Here is a 17,340-nt window from a genome sequence, read left to right as displayed (position 1 = left end):
ATTCAGACAAATATAGAAACCTATTTTTTATTTTATAAATGTGTTATTGATGAAACAAAATGTCAGCCTGAAGTGTTGGGGTGAATGAGTGTGAGCAGTGATTGTAAAAATGTGTCAGTTTGTATTTGGAAAAACTGTAACCAATGTAACCCAATAGTAGATGCCTAGCTGTAGCATCTAGAGATGAATTATGTATCTTGTTTGGCATCTCCGGATTATTTCCATTATGAAGTTTGTACGGCCATTATTTATTTTATTCTATTAATTAATTCATATTCTTTTTAATTTTTGCTTTGTCTGGTTGTGCTCTGTTATATTTTGTTTTAGTTTGTTTTTCTTACCCGATTGTTAAGATTTGTATATGTCCTATCTAAATTGAATACTTTGTTTTATATCACATTGCTGTTACACACTGTGAAAAATATACTATAAGAAAAATGTAATTAAGAAGAAGAATCTTTATCTCTATAAAAATACCTTCTCATCTCATATTCTGAGATAGAAGCTGGACTACACATGAGCTGACAGAGCTTCATACTGACCTTCCAGCGTCTCGTCATCACTGAGTTTGGTATATGGCATTTCCCCGTGGCTGAACACTTCCCACATCAACACACCAAAGGCCCACACATCAGACTTGGTGGAGAAGTCATCCTCAAACACAGACTCTGATGGCAGCCAGCGCAGCGGGATCCATGCCTGTCTGTAGTGGTAGTACTCGCTGCATACGTGTACACAGGAGAAAAAATGACATGGAAACAGCAAAAAATCAGCCACATGAACACAAATATTGAAGTGGATTTGAATAAATCTGGGCCCTGTTCTAACAGACCTGTTGTAGACGTCCTTGCTGAGGCTAAGCGACGACACTTTGACGCGCCTCTGACTGTTGATCAGGCAGTTTCGTGCGGCTAGGTCTTTGTGAACGAAGCGGTGATTGGACAGATGCTCCATCCCATGAGCCACCTGGGCACAGATGGAAACCTGAAGGGAAAAAAAAACAAGGAAATAAAAATTAAATAGTTGACGTTGATGATACATCTACAACGAAGCAGAAACATATCAAAGGTTTCCATGGCAGCATCAGTTAGATATAATTTCTCATTTTGGAAACAAGCCTCCTGGTAACCTCACAGTGACTACAAGACTACATGAAATCATTGCCCGACAAATTGTCCAGCGCATACTGTAATCCCAAATTACCATTATAGAGAAGATATATTGTGTTAATTAGGGAGTTTTGCTGGGTGGGATTAACCTTTGGATTTAGCCAGCCTGGCCTTGTGGTGTTTTGCCTGGAGATTCATATTTAGCGTACCTATGAGAGTGGTACTGAAAGTTAAGTTTTTAAAATGTCTGAATAGTGCTTTAAAAAGGGAATATGTTTTGGCAAGGTATGATAACCGCAACTCAACATCAAAAATCTGTATATACTGTATCAAAGCTGACATACATTTCTGTCTTTGATAATGTGCATGGTGGATGGTGCACAGGATGTGTCAATCATTACAACGCTCAACACTCACTTTGGTCTTGGTGCTGATAGGCTGAGATTTGACCTTGTCATCTTTGCTTTTGGAAATCCTCAGGTACTGTTTTAGGTCCCCCTAGTATGATACAAGCAAAAAAGAGGGGATTGTATCACGCAAATAAATTAAGAAAATAACAATACATAATTTATTGTTCAAATAATGTGTGCTTTTATTTTGATGGTCCTACCAGGTCATAGTACTCCAGGATCATGTAGTGGGGCTCTGCCTCTCTACACAGGCCCAGCAGGCGGACCACGTTGGGGTGGCTGAGCTTGGCGAACATCTCAGCTTCACGGCGGAAGTCCAGCTGCAGCTGTTCATCTCTGGTCTGCAGGCTCTTCACCAGCACCACCGTCTCCTCCTCGCTCTCCTCTATAGCCTTGGCTTTGCACAGCAGCACCTCACCAAACTCCCCTTTGCCTGAAACAACATTCACACACAACAGAGCAAGTGTCAGCGCAGATACTTAAAAAAAACAAAAAAAATCATCATTGTACATCTGGTTTTATTAAGCTAGAGCAGGGGTGGCCAACCAGTCAGAGACAAAGAGCCACATTTTTTACTGTGTTACTGCAAAGAGCCACATCGTACACACGGGTACACACAGTGGCAAAGGTGGGCCACAGAGTTAGAGTGGGGTGGCCATCGCACACCTGAATGAATAGCATGTGATATGCTGTACAACCAATTCAAAGATGATTTATAATCCCAAATGCCCAAATCATGTTAGTATCCATTGTAATGTTTGTCAGAAAACTAAACCCCTGAAGGGGGGTCTGGGGGCATCCCCCCCAGAAGATTTTTTTGTGTTTTTAACATGTAATCTAAGCATTCTGGTGCATTCTCGCGAAGATAATAAAGGAAAAAGTCAATATTTATTTCAGCTCAGATGAATAGTAAAATTAGCAAGACAACATAACTTGCTAGCAGCCAGATGCCTAACAACTGGACAGAGGGACGGATGACCACTAGCTTTTGACCAAATAGCTTGCTAAAAAAATAAACCTTTATTTATGAAAGTCTGCCCTTGCTAAGAACATGTTACACTTGCTAACTACAAACTTTAATTTTTTTATTCAGATTTCAAAAATCTGCGGGGACACGTGCCTATACACGTGCATGGGTGGCACGCATGTCACAAGCACACTTATGCTGTTTTCAAGACCTTTGCTGACCAGAGACCAGTTCTAGTGGCCACAGTCCTACCATTAATTTAGTAATTGAAAATTGCAAACTGATCTCATATCAGTGGATTGGAGTGTTTGTGTGATGAACTTGGCAACTACCTATCAAAAAAAGTTAAGAAAGAAAAAATAATACATATCATCTCTGAACTAGGATACATACATATCAGGAAAAAAATGTAATAAAAAAAATAAAATGAAAATAAAAAAAAACATTTGAACTGGGGGGGGGGGGGCACTGGAGTGGCCAGTAAGATTTCAGGGGGGGGGCTTTTTTATTTTCGCGGGGAGCTTGCACATGCATGCACCAGCATTATTTATTAATAAAAAAAATAAAAATAAAATAAAAAAAAAAGGGGCCCCACACTAGGACTTGAAACGGGCCCCCAGATCGTTAAGGCCGCCCCTGTGATAATGACAGGACTGGACTAAAGACGACAGGGCAGTCATTTTCAACAATGAACATTGTGTGCACTGCCTCACACACAAACTCTCAGTTCAACCAAGTCCACAAACAAAAATGTAACAATTTAAAATAGCGTTTTTCTCTTACTATGCATGTTGCTTTGTGGGACTTACTTTTAGCATGGAGAGAGCTGAAGTGGCGCTGAAGATTTGAAGCCTTGAAATGCGCAAATGACACCTGGCATATAAGGCAGAATGGCTTGGCATAACGTTCAACAAAAAATATGAACTCTCCCACTCTGTTTCGGAGCGAACTTGACACAAATAGTTTACTCACGGAAAACCTCCCTCCAAGCTGAGCGGGCAGTTTTATGTTGCGTCCGCACCAAACGTTTGCGAACGTTATGTTGCGTCCTCAATTAAACATTTGCGAACAGGCATACACATAGGGCCTACACATTAATAAAATAAAACATGAAATAATAGACAACATGTAAAACGAACGTAAGAGCCGCATGAAACGTTTGCGAACATGCACACACATAGGCCCACACAAAAAAAAAAGTATAAAAAAAAAAAAGTATAAAAAAAAATATTATCACATAATTTGATATGAACTGAAGAGCCGCACGAAGCTGGGCAAAGAGCCGCATGCGGCTCGCGAGCCGCGGGTTGGCCACCCCTGAGCTAGAGCATTATTACTCTGTCATAGCTTAAAGCTCAGGTCACAGTACTGTCAGTTAATAAATATTCAAAATAAATGAATAAACCTAATGTCTAAATGAGTCTACCTAAAGTAGTGATGGTTTGGAGGTTAGCCCGAGGGAAGTGGAGCTTGTCGTTGTTGACGTGGCTGTGGCGTTTCTCGGTGGTTGCCACGGTGCCCATGTTGGTGAGCGCCACCTCTTCCTGGATCTCAGTGGTGGTGTGGCCATTTTGTTGAATGGCCCCTCCTGATAAACACAACACACATTACACAGGGTCAAACTAAGGTCAGAGACCTAGTGCAAATATACAGTACATCAGTATTAAACAAAACTAAATGTGAAGTGTGTATTCAAGAGTAAAATTTATTCTTCATTGTCTTTGGGGAAATAACAAAAGCAAACAAAAGCAATACAGCCAAATAAAAAAAAAACCCTTGGTGACACAGATCAATATGATAAAAAGACATACATATATATGGTGGCTGCACTTATCCCATAGATGCCCTGTCTAATAATAACACTAAACATATTGCCATGTCAAACTGCGACTTTGGAATGCCGCTACAGTTAAAAATCTTAAAGACAATGACAAATATTTTCCCAAAAGTTTGATAGTCATTTCTTGTGTTCTAAGGTGCTCCAACAACTGTTTCTCTCTCATTTACAGTCAATGTTTTCCAGTTTCTAGATTTTCAAAATCAAACTTTTTCTGCATGCATATTAACTCTTTTGACTGGTTGAATTGTTCTTTGTTCTGTTTGTAGTGTGTGCTGTGCTGTGAAACGGAACGCAGCTAAAGGTCGGAACCTGTGCCTTTGACATGTCGAATGCAATACCCAAGATAGACACAAGATGGCAGCAATGTGTTGAGGACCGTGAAGGTGAAGGTACAGTAGATCTTAACTTCTCAACAAAACCTCCTGGCTGACTTTACCAGCAACCTAACCACAGATTCAGAAACACTCGTGTCCATTCATCCTCCATACCGTTGAGACACTCCATCTCGGGCTCCTCTCCGTCCTGGCCTTTCTGCAGCCTTTGTGCATTGCGTCTCTTCTTGCAGTAGAACATGAGTCCCAGCACCACAATGATGTAAGCCACAGCTGCTCCCACCGACAGGCCGATGGTTTGGATCATCTTGTAAGGAGCCCTCTCCTCCTCGTCAATGGAATGCACTGGTTTGTCTGTGGGCCACAGGCAGCAATTATGGTGAGCTAAAAACGCTCGGCAAGAGCACAGGATGTGTTTTCTAACACGTCTTTAATCGACATCACATGTGTGCTGCATCTTTCAAGAGATTTTCTTCCATCATGTTTTTAGCACAAAGGGATTAAAAAATGTTAAGTTCTTGAGAATAAGCTTGATAAAACCAAGAGTTGTTAGAGTGAAAATGGATAAATGATGCAAGATGCACTAATGCAGTGTTCAGTTTGAAACAGAAGTGTGACAAATCCACCACAGTTATGGTTTGCAAAAGTTAAACCAATGTAAAAAAAAACTGCTGTCACAATACTACTCTGCCTTCTCTGTTCGATTAAAAGGTGCTTAACACAGTTAAAACCATAATCCTATTAAAACGTCATTCAACAAGTCATTTGTCTGAGTGGGCCCTGTTCACACAGTTACCACTCTGGCTATTGCTGGGCACTGCCTGTCACGCAAAACCCTGATAGGCTACGGCGACAAACATCTTAATTCAGTTGTCTCCCTGCTTTGAACTAATCCGTCATACCATCCTGCTAATTTGGAAGAAAATGAGTTGACATGGGACACTGGTGGAGAGTGTGTGACTGTAATTTTCAGATTGGGTCAGCAGCACACAAGGAAGGCACAGTAGTGTGTGAAGCGTTATTAGATCTGACGTCTGCCCAATCCCATCACCTTCAGTGGCGTCAGAGACGTGGCTGTGCTTATTAACCTGTCGGGGCGGATGACGGGCAGAGGCTGAGGGTTTAATGAATGCCTTTCCTTCATCCTTTCACTTGTGATTGCATCCTGCGCCCCTTGTGTGTAACCTCTTGTTCCAGATAAAGAAGAGCCGGTGTTAATATGTTTGTGTGCACTGTGTGTTTAACTCACCCACTACATACAGCTGTGCCACACGGTCTTTGATGCTGCAGCTGTTCCCGGCCACACATGTGTATCGGCCCGTGTCATCCGTGGTGACATCTGTAATCACCAAGGAGCCGTTGGGCATCGTCTGGAACCTGACGGAAAGAAAGGAGGGATGAGAGTGGAGGTCAAGAGAGAAGGCTCCAGCTAGAGAGACATTTTTAAAATTCACCGTTTATGTCTCTTCCTACCGAAGCCACTGTGTCGTCTGTGTTTTAAATAAACAAACTTGTCGTCTTTGACTTGTTTTCAGTCACACTGTGGTTCATTTTGAGAAACAAATAAATGACTTCTGAAATCCTTGTTCTGTGATGATGGTTATCCATGGCGAACAAAAAGTGTTGGAGTGTAACATATTTTCCCAAGCTGGCATGTGAGGCTAATATACTGACATTACAGAGAGGGGAAAAATAGGATTTTCTTTTAGCTGGAAGTAAGATTTGTTTGATTTTTGTGTGTTGATGCGTTATGACTCTAAAAGATAATAATAATAAAGACTAGCTCAGTGTCAGTACTGGTATAACAGAAAACAAACAAACTCAGTAATCTGGGAAGCCACAATTACGATATGTTTGATTCAGTTGACTCATTTTAAGCTTAGCCGATTTTGCTAACAAATTTATACTCCTGATGTAGGATCAGATCAAGGCATTACAACAGCCAAGTCAATCCTTTCTCGACAGTTCCCAGGAAATGTGTTCATACTTAAAGAGAAAGTACGAGAAATTATATAATTTAGCAATACTTTATTAGCACAAGCTAAATATATACTGAATGCAAGCAATCCGGTTTGGAACCTGTGATCACTATCTGATTAGCCGTAAAAAAAAAAATAATAAAAAAAAAAGACAAGATGAAAAGATACCTCTTGTTCTTGCTGATGTCCAGTGTCTTGTCTTTGACCATCCAGTGGATGTGAGGCTCGGGGTCTCCGGTGGCCTGACAGTGCAGCACGGCCGTGTGACCTTGGTACACTGTTGTATTCTCAGGCTCCACCTTAAAGCGAATGTACACTGTACAAACACAGAGACACACATTAAATGCAACAGTTACAAAACACCACAACTGGCCCATAACATTCCCATTATAGACTGTGGTGGTGACTGTGGTAAGACATCCTCTCAGTGCAACCCAAAGGAAATGCATTACATAGCTATAAAAAGGCCACCAACAAGAACAAAGTAAATGCGGTTGTTTTTTGCGCCACTTTGTGAAAATGATGAATGAGTGTTGCCTTATAAAAGCAACCTCAAACGTACTGGGACCACAAGCACCAGATTGACTGTGAGACTGAAGTGTGAGCGCTGCTTTACCGGCCACAGTGAGGGTGACCAGGGCCCTGATCTCCCCCTGGAGGCTGTTGGAGGCGATGCAGGTGTAGTTGCCGGCGTCGCTGCGGGTGACCTTGGTGAAGTGGAGCTGTCCGTTCCTCTGCTCTATGCGAGGGGGCAGCTCTCCTCCGTCTGCAGGGGGAGACAGAGACACACAGGGGGGGTTAGGAGGGACAGAGACTAGGGGGCGGCATGGCGGAATTCAGGCGGTTAAATCAACTCCATCAGGGCAAACTCAAAGCAGATTTTTGAGCATGTTTCTACACATTCTCTAAGAACCAGTATTAAGTCTTCATGAGCAAGCAAAGGAATAAAGAGTAATGCATCTGTTTGCGGATGAGATCACTCTATAAGAAAGTGTAAAGCAGACTATTTATATCTGATTTAGGTTTTTGTGAGCTAAGGTTAAAGCCAGTGGTGTGCACTAGTCTTGGGCAGTGATACGGTTATACTAGATCCTGGGGTATTAAAAAAAAAATAGAAACAGTATTCCAAGAATTACCCTCATTAAAAAAAATCTGATGTGTATTGTTAGCATGTTTATAATAAATGCCTCAAGAGTGTGGGTCCATGTCCACTGCAGCCACACTGTTTGAAGATGCTATAAAAGTGATGACAGAACTCCTGTAAATGATGTAGGCCTAATCTGTCAAGTAATGGACCTGTTAAACAAGGACAAAGTTATTTAGACGTGCTCATACTCGCTATGTGTCACGTGACACCCTCTTCTCACGAGGAATCATTATAAAGAAATCCAAACAAGTTGGTTCCCCCAGAAAAATGCAACTGCTCCTTCATTGTGTATATAGCATATTAATTAGAAGAAGAAAGCTCAAAAATGCTTAAATTACAAGTAAATGACATGCAGTGAGTTTGCTTTATTCAGTAGGTTGAATTGAGTTACATTGTGATGTGTTCAAGTGCTGTTCAGTAAAATAAGTGTTTGGTGAAGGGAGCTTCATCGTGATCAGTTCAATGTAATATTGCAAAATGCAAAATGTAGTGTTCGACTAGTAGTCACTAAAACAAATAGGCTACAGATGAAGTGTGTGTATAATGTGGGGGAAGATTTTAAGGTATCAAAATAGGATACTGCCCCTAGTGTGCACACACCTGCTTTGGTCCAGCGGATGGTGGGGGGCTCTCTGCCTTTAGCTGAACACTGGATGATGATCTCGTTATCCAGCTCCAGGCACTGAGCAAGCTGGGGGGTCGGAGTGAACTTCAGCTTCTCTGAAAAAAACAATACAAAAAAAAAAAAAGTCAGAACACCACACACCCACTTAGGCGCGCACATTACACACATGATAAATACACTGTGGTAGAGAAGGGGGGGGGGGGGCAAAGCACATGTCAAAGCCTCTTTTGTGCTTTACTCACCCCTGGAGATGAAATGACAAGACGCTGACGCAAATCATGTTCAGACACAGTCAGGTAAAATGTGGCTACAGGCGCACATGTACGCAATTGATGTGATGACTATGAAAACTGTGGGTCTATCACAGGCTTAACAGACAAGATTGGCCAGACAAAACACGGACGTGTCAGGCGGGCCCATCTATCACAGTGAGCCTATAGCAGCTAGAGCTATACGCTGATAACAACTCCTTATCGTGGGAGATGGTGTGTTAAGATAGACTGGAAGAAAAGCAAGCTGTGAGTCATGAGTGGTATTTTACACCTCTGTGGGTGTCCTGCAGAGACACAACATGATAGAGCTCTTTCCTATTTAAGGAAACACACACACACACACACACACACACACACACACACACATACTCACAAGCCCACAGGCATGACCACAGTTGTTTTGATTTTTTTCTTTCGCTCACCGCTGTGTTACTCATTATGCCCTGGATATGATTTCACACTCTTTTACACATCATATTTTTACTTTTAGTCTGGTTGGCTGGTATAATATATTCTAATGTGATTCCCTGGCGGCTTACCGAGCACCATTACTCTCGCTTGCCCAGACAGTCGGCCGGCCGCTGTCTTTGTTTCACAGCCGTACATCTGCCCGTCGAACACATCCACATTGTTGATTCTGAGGGTGCCATTAGGGAACACCTTAAACCGAGGGTCCTGGGGGGGCGGGGAGGGGGGGGGAAGAAAAAAAAGTAATGTTAAAATAGCAGATACTAAGAGGTGCTTTGAGGAACTTTTTTTAACATTTTTAAATTGATGTAACAGCAAACGAGACCATCAGTGAAAAGAATGCTATTTTTATACAGTTTTAATTCATGCCTTTGTCGTGGGTTTGCTCACCCAGGGAACTACAGCTGGTATAGTAAAAACACTACCGCTTTTGTCCAAAGGGGGTGCAAGAATTACCCACATACTGGATGTTCCTCGGAGCACCTTATAAGGTAGTTATATTAAGCTAGGTGTAGATGTTCAGCAATAAAAAACAACAACAACAACAACAACAACAACAAAAACAGTAATAGCTGTGTTATTGTGATTGATAAGATACCTCAGGTGTGATCATGAGGTTGTTTCGGATCCAGGTGACTTCAGGTTCGGGGTTGGCCTGAGACTGACAGTGGAGGTAACCCGGTTGACCCTCCAGTAAGTGGCTATCCTGAGGCCTCGTCACCCACACTGGGGCAGCTATGGATACACACAGAAAAAGTGCATTATATCAAGGTTAGACATATAACGCTTACAACATATACCAGAACCAAGTAGCCTCTTAATAGTGTCTAAGCATAGATGTCATTAATAATCCCTGTGTTCCCTCCAAGCTCATTATACAACAGGACCTACTGTAATATGAAAGAGTTCCTCAGCGACCTATACTGTGAGTTATTGGCTTGCTAATGTTTTGCTTCAGTATAAGTTATATGGGGGGGGGGAACAGTCTTAATTTCACTACCTGGGGAAAACCAAATTCCAAACACAACAAATGATGGCATGTTACTATACTATGCTACATTCTTATATTATGCTGATAAAATCATTCTTTCTAATCCCTAGTTGCAAAGTAAAGAGTAGATCTCCTATGTTTTGATCCTGTTTTAACTTTTTTGTAGCCTACTTCTGCCTCTTCAATGGCAAATTCTTACAAACCCCTTGTGTCCAGTTTGTAATGCAGTCTTTCTGTTACAAAATGGCAGTCTCAAGCCAATGATGACTTCATCAGGGCTAATTTTTCAAACGGAATCAAACTTTATCATACTATTTAAAACTTGTTTGAACCTACTTCTGCCTCCTAAATGCCAACTTCTTACCAACCTCCTGGGTCCAGTTTGTTATGCAGTTGCTCTTTAAAAAACTATTGAGCCAATGATGACATCATCAGGGCTAATCTTTCAAACTTGATCCCACAACAGTGTGTTTGGCAGGAGTTGTAATTCCCTGTGAGAAGTCAACAGAGCTTAATGTGTGCACTAGCAGGAACTCACTGGCCACGGTGAAGGTGACCTCCTGTGTCCTGCGTCCTGCTTTGTTCTGGGCTATGCAGGTGTATGTGCCCGAATCCCCCTCCTCTGTGGGGCTGAAGACCAGGTCTAGTCCGTCCTGGTGCACCCGGCCCTCTGAGGCTACCCGCTGGCCCCCCCTCTCCCACCACACCTCGGGCTCAGGTCTGCCTCGAGGGGGGCGACAGGGCACCCTCTGCAGAGTGTCCGCGGTGAAAACCTTCGACATCTTGGAAATCATGTCATCTATCTCTGCAATGGAGAGCAGAGAGAGAATCGGGGTGTGAATTTTCAGTGTGGAGGACGTGCACCATTTGAAATGCTTCATAACCGATTCCCTCTTCAAGGAAAAGGCTCAGATAATCATCAATCCCTCTTCAAAGACCAGCGAAACAGTTCTGATTTTTGAATTTCACGAGCTAACTGCCCCCCGAGTTACACATAATTCCAACTCACTGTTCAGTGAACGGGTTTCCTGTCTCGTTAGGATAAGTCCTCTGATGTGTAGCGCAGGCCGCAGCAATTAAGAGAACAAAGTGCACGGTAGGAGAACTGAGTATATAAGGTGGTATGGGAATTAACTAGGGAGTCTGTGTGAGGTGGGTCGTATCAAAACTGGCAGCCCCCATATACACAGAGTGGAATGTGATCTGTGCTACTAAAGACTCAGGAGACCTCCCACTACTGTTTGGTTGAAATGAAAAGTCATTAATACTTTATTGGGCAAACATGCTCTGAAAGCTGGTCAGTAACATACGGCCTTATGTGGAGTATGAAATCGCAATCAATTACTCAGAATTGAAGAAAACACACATTTTCTCAGCAGATGAAAGAGAAATGGATCTGGGAGATGAGGAGGGAGGGAGGGAGGGAGGGGGGGGGGAAGGCAGTGGAGTAAATGAGGTGGAGCTACCATGGAGCGAATGTTTAAACTTGTCCCTAAATACTGAATTCTACTGTGACACAATCCCCTATAATGCCTGCAGGGATTACCATCAGATTAAGCGAATTAAGGTATTTAAGCGGAGCTGCGGTTCACTGGGTTAAAACTGCGGATAGAGTCGTACCTTGTTAATCCAAAACCCTTGGGGGGAAAAAGGAGCCGTTTGTGAAGAATCAAGTACTTTCTGGTACAACGGGGAAAAAAAACGCTGAGAAATTCCAGCCCAAAGCTCATTCAGAATATTTGACTTGCATGCACTTGCGTTACACGACGCCGGCTGATTAGCAAAATGAGAAGATATACTACATGCTTGTTTTCGTGCTGTAAGATCAAGCAGCCATTTAAAAGTGTCAAGTTCAAGGAGTTCTTTTTAAAGGTCACTGTTCGACATGGAAAGAGCAGGCAGTGGTGTGCAACCACTTTGATGCATCAGACCCTCATTTTTTATTGCACAACGACAAAGTCATATTTGTGACGGTTCTGATGTTTTGATTGCATTTTTAAAGTGGTTCAACACGCCTGCCCATTTTGCAGTAATTTATGACACGTCAGTAATTTATGAAATCACAGGGGCAGGTCTGAGGACATAATTAACCATTTCACAATCTCATAATTAGAGCATTACATCGCTCGTTAGCAAAGTGTGAGTCATACTGTAATATAATGTTGCTTTTCACCTGTTCAGCCGGGTTGCGGTTACACTCAGGGGAAATCATGTCAAAGCTAAACAAGTTTGGCAAACAGCTGGACTGCTGGAGGAAATAATATGGAGGGGAAGCAGGAGAATGCTGCGCTGTGTGTGTAGTGTAGTGGATACAGCTGGGCCGGATGTCAATAAGAGAATGTGATTATCATTGGAGAGATCTGGCTCTAAGTGAAAGAGCCAGAAGAAGAAAAAGAAGAAGGGAGGGAAGAGAAGAGAAGAGTGAGATGGAGGGCAGGATAAAAGATGTAAACCTAATGCCCTCTCTCACTCTCCTGTTACAGAATCACAGGTGTCCATCACTCACCAGTTCAACAACTGCAAAGAGTGTGTGTGTGTGTGTGAGTGTGTGTTTTCGGTGCGTGTGCGCGTACCAGCTATGAGGAGGTGGGCGTCCAGGGTAACTTGTGACCCGCTGACACCCCGGCCGACACACTTGTAGTTCCCTGTGTTCCTGGGCTTGACCTGGGTGATGAGCAGCGTGCCGTTGGACAACAGGATCAGACTGTGGGAGAAGAAAGGAGTCAGACTCACCATTAAATGACCCACAAACAATCCCTGTGTTCCAAATCACATACTTGGTCTTTTTCCTATACTGCATACTAAAGCATGCTGGTTTGCATACCGCAAAATGCAATTGGATGTATAAGGGCATCCGGGTATTTTTGGAATACTGCATTTGACTTGGCATGAATGGGGACTTCCAAAATCTTTTTCTGGCATACTACAAAGCATGGAAGTGTGGATATTGGAACGCAGGGAATGTGTAACACAACACTACAATGGACCAGCAGCAGTCAATGAAATGTTCTCTGAATACCTTGCACAGATGGCACCTGTAAATAAACTCTCATTTGTTTTGGACCGCAGGGAAAGAACAACAGAAGGAGTGCTGGAACATGTGGGCTATTCAAACAATCGGTCTACGCTTTGAGCTTGACGTGTTGCCTGATGCTATCTGAATTGCCCTGATTGGCTAAATCATCTGCTGCTCCAAATACGTTAAAACTAAACACTAAGACTTTTTTCAACAGAAAAGCGAGACACATAGTGAGTTCATTTAAAAAAAGTGAGTTGAGTTAGGGGGGGCCCCTTTCTGACGGCTGGCCCCTGGAAGGCTGAATGGAGTTACAGTGCCAGATCTGGACGGGGATGAGAAGTCATTAAATGGCTGACCTTAAGCCAGCCTCGGGGATGACAGATAAGGAGCTACGCATCCCAGACGGAACAGAAATCAGCTCCACAGACACGGACTACTCTCAAGCTCCTCACAGCTACGCGACAAAGTCATTAGAACGCTTGTGGGAAAAGTTAAGAAGTCAGGCTGAGAGGAATAAGTTAAGACACTGCTGGATGCATTTAGGACGCTGTGTAATTCACAAGAGAAGTTTTTTTTTTCTCTCCCAAAAGCAGGATTCATCCAGGACTGTCTGGTTCTGCACTGCATTCCCTCTGGATGGGCTGAATTTTCTCTGTCATCTCTTTTCTTCTTCTCGTTTCAATGGCGGGAGGGAAATGAGCTCGGGGGGGGGGGAGCTTGTGTAAGATTTCCGCCCGAGAGACGTAGAATAAGTCTGCGAAACATTACTTCACTCAGAGTCTAAAATAACCACAACACATTTTATTTATTTTTATAAAGGAAATCATCTTTATAGCTACAAGGGATGTTATGCAGAGAGAGAGTTTGTTCGGTACTTCCAGAGTTGGTTTGACCCATGGGGCAGCATTATTTCTGTCCGCAGAAATAGCCTTGAACTTACACTGGTTCACACTTATGAAAAACAACCTACATCAAACATTCGCACATAATCTAGAGGAAGGAAGGAAGGAAGGAGGGAGGGGAGGGGAGGGGGGGGGTCTAAACAGTGCAGGTGGAGAACATATGATATCCCCCTACAGAGAGCTGCATTCCTCTGGCAGTTCTATCAGACGAGATCAATAAACACAAACACACCAAAAAACACACTGCCTGCAAATACAGTGTGTGTGTGTGTGTGTGCATGTTTTTTTTTTTACATGCATGCTTTTTACCCATCCCTTGGCAATCGTGGTGCTGAGTCATCACTGCCTAGGTGACCCAACCAGCCTCTGACAAGCTCATTACACAAGTGACTAACTATTGATATTGGAGTCCTTCACCTCCATCGCTCACTGAACACAATAATGGAAAACAAGGCTCTCATGCTCCGTGTAGTAAGCAGCCTACAATGGGGACTATGCATAAGCATGAGGTGCTATGAACCTTGAGGGGTGTACTTAGCACTTGGTATAGAAATTGGTTATTATGTGGCGCTTACACGTTTATAGGGGACATGCTGGTAAGCTGATTGTAGCTTGAGGGTTTTTTTTCTGCTCTGCTCAAAGCTACAAAGCCCACTGTTGTAAGATGGAGAGAGAGAGAGCGACTTAGTGATGTATAGTAGAGCAAAAACTCAATCCATCTTAGGGAGACTATAGTTGTAAGAGCTAACACAGAGAACAACTGAGGGCCCTTGATGCAAGGGTTCCACCTCATTGGGTTCAAAGGAATAGGCCGGAGCTGGCGCTTATATAACGCTTAGTAAGTGGAGGAAGGAAAGGAATGAATGAAGTGGAAGGATTGGGTGGTATGAGATGTATGATGAGACAGCAAAGAGCCATACAGGGAGGAGAGGGGATTTGAAGCTCTCGGAAAACGTACCGAGTCTTGTTTGCCAGCAGTTCCTTCTCGTGGTACCACTCTAGTGTAGGGGGCGGCACAGCGGTGAACTGGCAGTGGAAGGCAGCCTCCTCATTCTTCAGCACCACCTGGTCCTCTGGAGTGACCACCGGCCGAGGGAAACTCTTATCTGTTTGTGAGAGAGAGACGTAGAGGTAGACAAACATCTGCTTGATTAACATCTGGCAGGCATCAGACCATCAAGTTTGGCTTTGCACACCGCACCGGTCTGCTCAGAGTATTTTATTAAAAGCTGCAAACAGCAGCGTGAGGGGTTTGCTGAGCGAGCGTCCTTCAGGTGGCGGTGTGTGTGTGTGTGTGTGTGTGTGTGTGTGTGTGTGTGTGTGTGTGTCAACACCTCAGGGGGCACCCGGAGAGACTTAATTAGGTCAGTAAAGAAAGACGCAGGGCCATCTTATCAGGCCCTTCATCTACTCCTCCTTTTTCTTACCTCCTGGATGGTTGAATCACGCACACACACACACACACACACACACGACTTAAGTGGGGTCGACTACTATGGAAACAAGAACAATCTGTCCCTGATGGATCAGTTTGAAGTATCATTTAAAAGGGCAAAGAATGAATAATTGATGAAGTCATTTAGTATTTTTAACTATGTAGGTTGTGGAAATTATTTTCATATCACCCAAAAAATGCTTTAACGGCACAGTATTTTCCTTCTCTATTCCCATTGTTTTGATCCTTTCTACCCTGCCAGACCTGACATAAGCATAGCTTTAGTAACGTAGAACCCAGAGAAGGAATAATTACCACATAGGCTTTGGATAGTGTTATACTCCTAATACAAAGCGTTTTTATTTAGGGGGCAATCTAGAAAATACTTCTGATCCAGGGTTAAGTGTGGAAGCATTGTAATTCTGAAGAGCTAACGTAGCTTTGGAGCCAGTCACAGTATTATATGGCGACTGGTTGGTGTGAAGAAAAAAAGGAGGGCGTGCATGCAGACAGAGCGCACCTGGCCCACCCAGGGAGTCTGCTGGAAGGCCTCCTCTTAAAGAGCCGTGACCGTTCATTGAGAGGCTGTCTCAATCTGTCAGCTTTTCCTTAAAGGTGATGCCCTATTGAAGAGCCCAGGGTGGCAACATGGTAACTGGAAACTCAACAATTACCCATTCTTCCTCCAGCCAGGTGCTAACCTAGCATGAATATGTCTGCGTGCCATGCAGGTGGCTAATTAGAGTGGGAGAGGGCATCAGGTTTCTCGCACAGATGTGCTCTATGCTGCTCTATGTACAGTAGTGGCTCTTTGGTGTAATGAAGGGATAACACACACACACACACACACACACACACACACACACACACACACACACACACACACACACACACACACACACACACACACACACACACACAATAAACAGAAGTCCTGCTGAGCATCTGTAGAAAAACAAATAATCTCCTTCTCCCATTACTACACAGTAGCGCTTAAAGCTACCGTGCCACAGTCATATCAACAGGAGGACGCCGCTGCTGAGGGGGCTGGTGTTATTGTTTGCTCTGTACATGCTTATGTTGTTTCTGTGTGTGTGTGCGTGGGTTGGAGTAGGAGGAAGGTGCCAACACACTCTCAGGTAATCACATTAGGGGCTCCATCACTTTCTCTTCCTGCTCTCTCTTACCACTAATGCTCTAGAAACCCTCTCCATATCACAACACTTCCCAGAAGGTGTGGAAATGAGGGAAAGCTGAAAAGAATGAATTATTAATTACAGGACACAAGAGCTGGTACGGTTCATTGATTAATCAATAAGTTCATTGACAGAAAAGTAATCAGCAAATCATTACTCATTTGTTACTTTTAAGCAAAAAATGCCAAACAAGCACCTTGTCTAGTTTCTCTAATGGGGGGGGGGGATTGCTGGTTTTCACCATTTTATACTATTGCAATACTATTGTTGAACTGCTGTTTGGACAAAAGAAGAAAGATGTCACCTCTTGTTCTTGGAAATTGAGGGGCTAGTAAAAATAGGCAAAATTATAGAAAGTGGGATGAGCAATTGGTAAACAGTCATTCAAATCATAATTAGTTGCAGCCCTACAAGGTGTATAGTACGTGAGGTAGATCATCTTTCAGTTGACACACAGACACAAACACACACACACACACACCGATAATGTTGAGAGTGAAGTTGCTGTTGCTGCAGACGTGGCCGGCTGCGTTCTTGGCGCAGCAGTAGTACAGGCCGTTGTCGTCGGGGCTGGCGCTCTTGAAGGTGAGCGTCCTCTCTTTGTTGTTGATCTGGTGGCTCTTCTCCGTCAGCTTCAGCCCGTCTTTG

At 43.3% G+C, this 17,340-nt stretch overlaps 1 protein-coding gene across 2 annotated transcripts in view; it reads right to left on the bottom strand.

Annotated features, from left to right (window-relative positions):
- The window catches only part of ptk7b (protein tyrosine kinase 7b), an 80,273-nt gene that overhangs the window by 2,026 nt on the left and 60,907 nt on the right, over nt 1-17,340 (bottom strand). For both annotated transcript variants that reach the window (XM_080036343.1, XM_080036344.1), the window contains exons 5-20: nt 17,174-17,340; nt 15,020-15,167; nt 12,714-12,844; nt 10,679-10,945; nt 9,748-9,884; nt 9,221-9,356; nt 8,385-8,504; nt 7,254-7,403; nt 6,806-6,953; nt 5,908-6,035; nt 4,815-5,012; nt 3,913-4,074; nt 1,720-1,952; nt 1,527-1,607; nt 833-984; nt 543-721 (exon numbers count right to left, since the gene is read on the bottom strand). The exon at nt 17,174-17,340 is cut by the window's right edge and continues 18 nt beyond it. In XM_080036343.1, the coding sequence (XP_079892469.1) occupies nt 543-721; nt 833-984; nt 1,527-1,607; nt 1,720-1,952; nt 3,913-4,074; nt 4,815-5,012; nt 5,908-6,035; nt 6,806-6,953; nt 7,254-7,403; nt 8,385-8,504; nt 9,221-9,356; nt 9,748-9,884; nt 10,679-10,945; nt 12,714-12,844; nt 15,020-15,167; nt 17,174-17,340 (2,537 nt within the window). The remainder of the gene's footprint in view (nt 1-542; nt 722-832; nt 985-1,526; nt 1,608-1,719; nt 1,953-3,912; nt 4,075-4,814; nt 5,013-5,907; nt 6,036-6,805; nt 6,954-7,253; nt 7,404-8,384; nt 8,505-9,220; nt 9,357-9,747; nt 9,885-10,678; nt 10,946-12,713; nt 12,845-15,019; nt 15,168-17,173) is intronic.

Source organism: Ammodytes marinus (assembly GCF_949987685.1).
Source record: "Ammodytes marinus genome assembly, chromosome: 11".
In the NCBI taxonomy this organism is placed as follows: Eukaryota; Metazoa; Chordata; class Actinopteri; order Uranoscopiformes; family Ammodytidae; genus Ammodytes; species Ammodytes marinus.
This window is presented reverse-complemented; position numbering and strand designations above follow the sequence as displayed.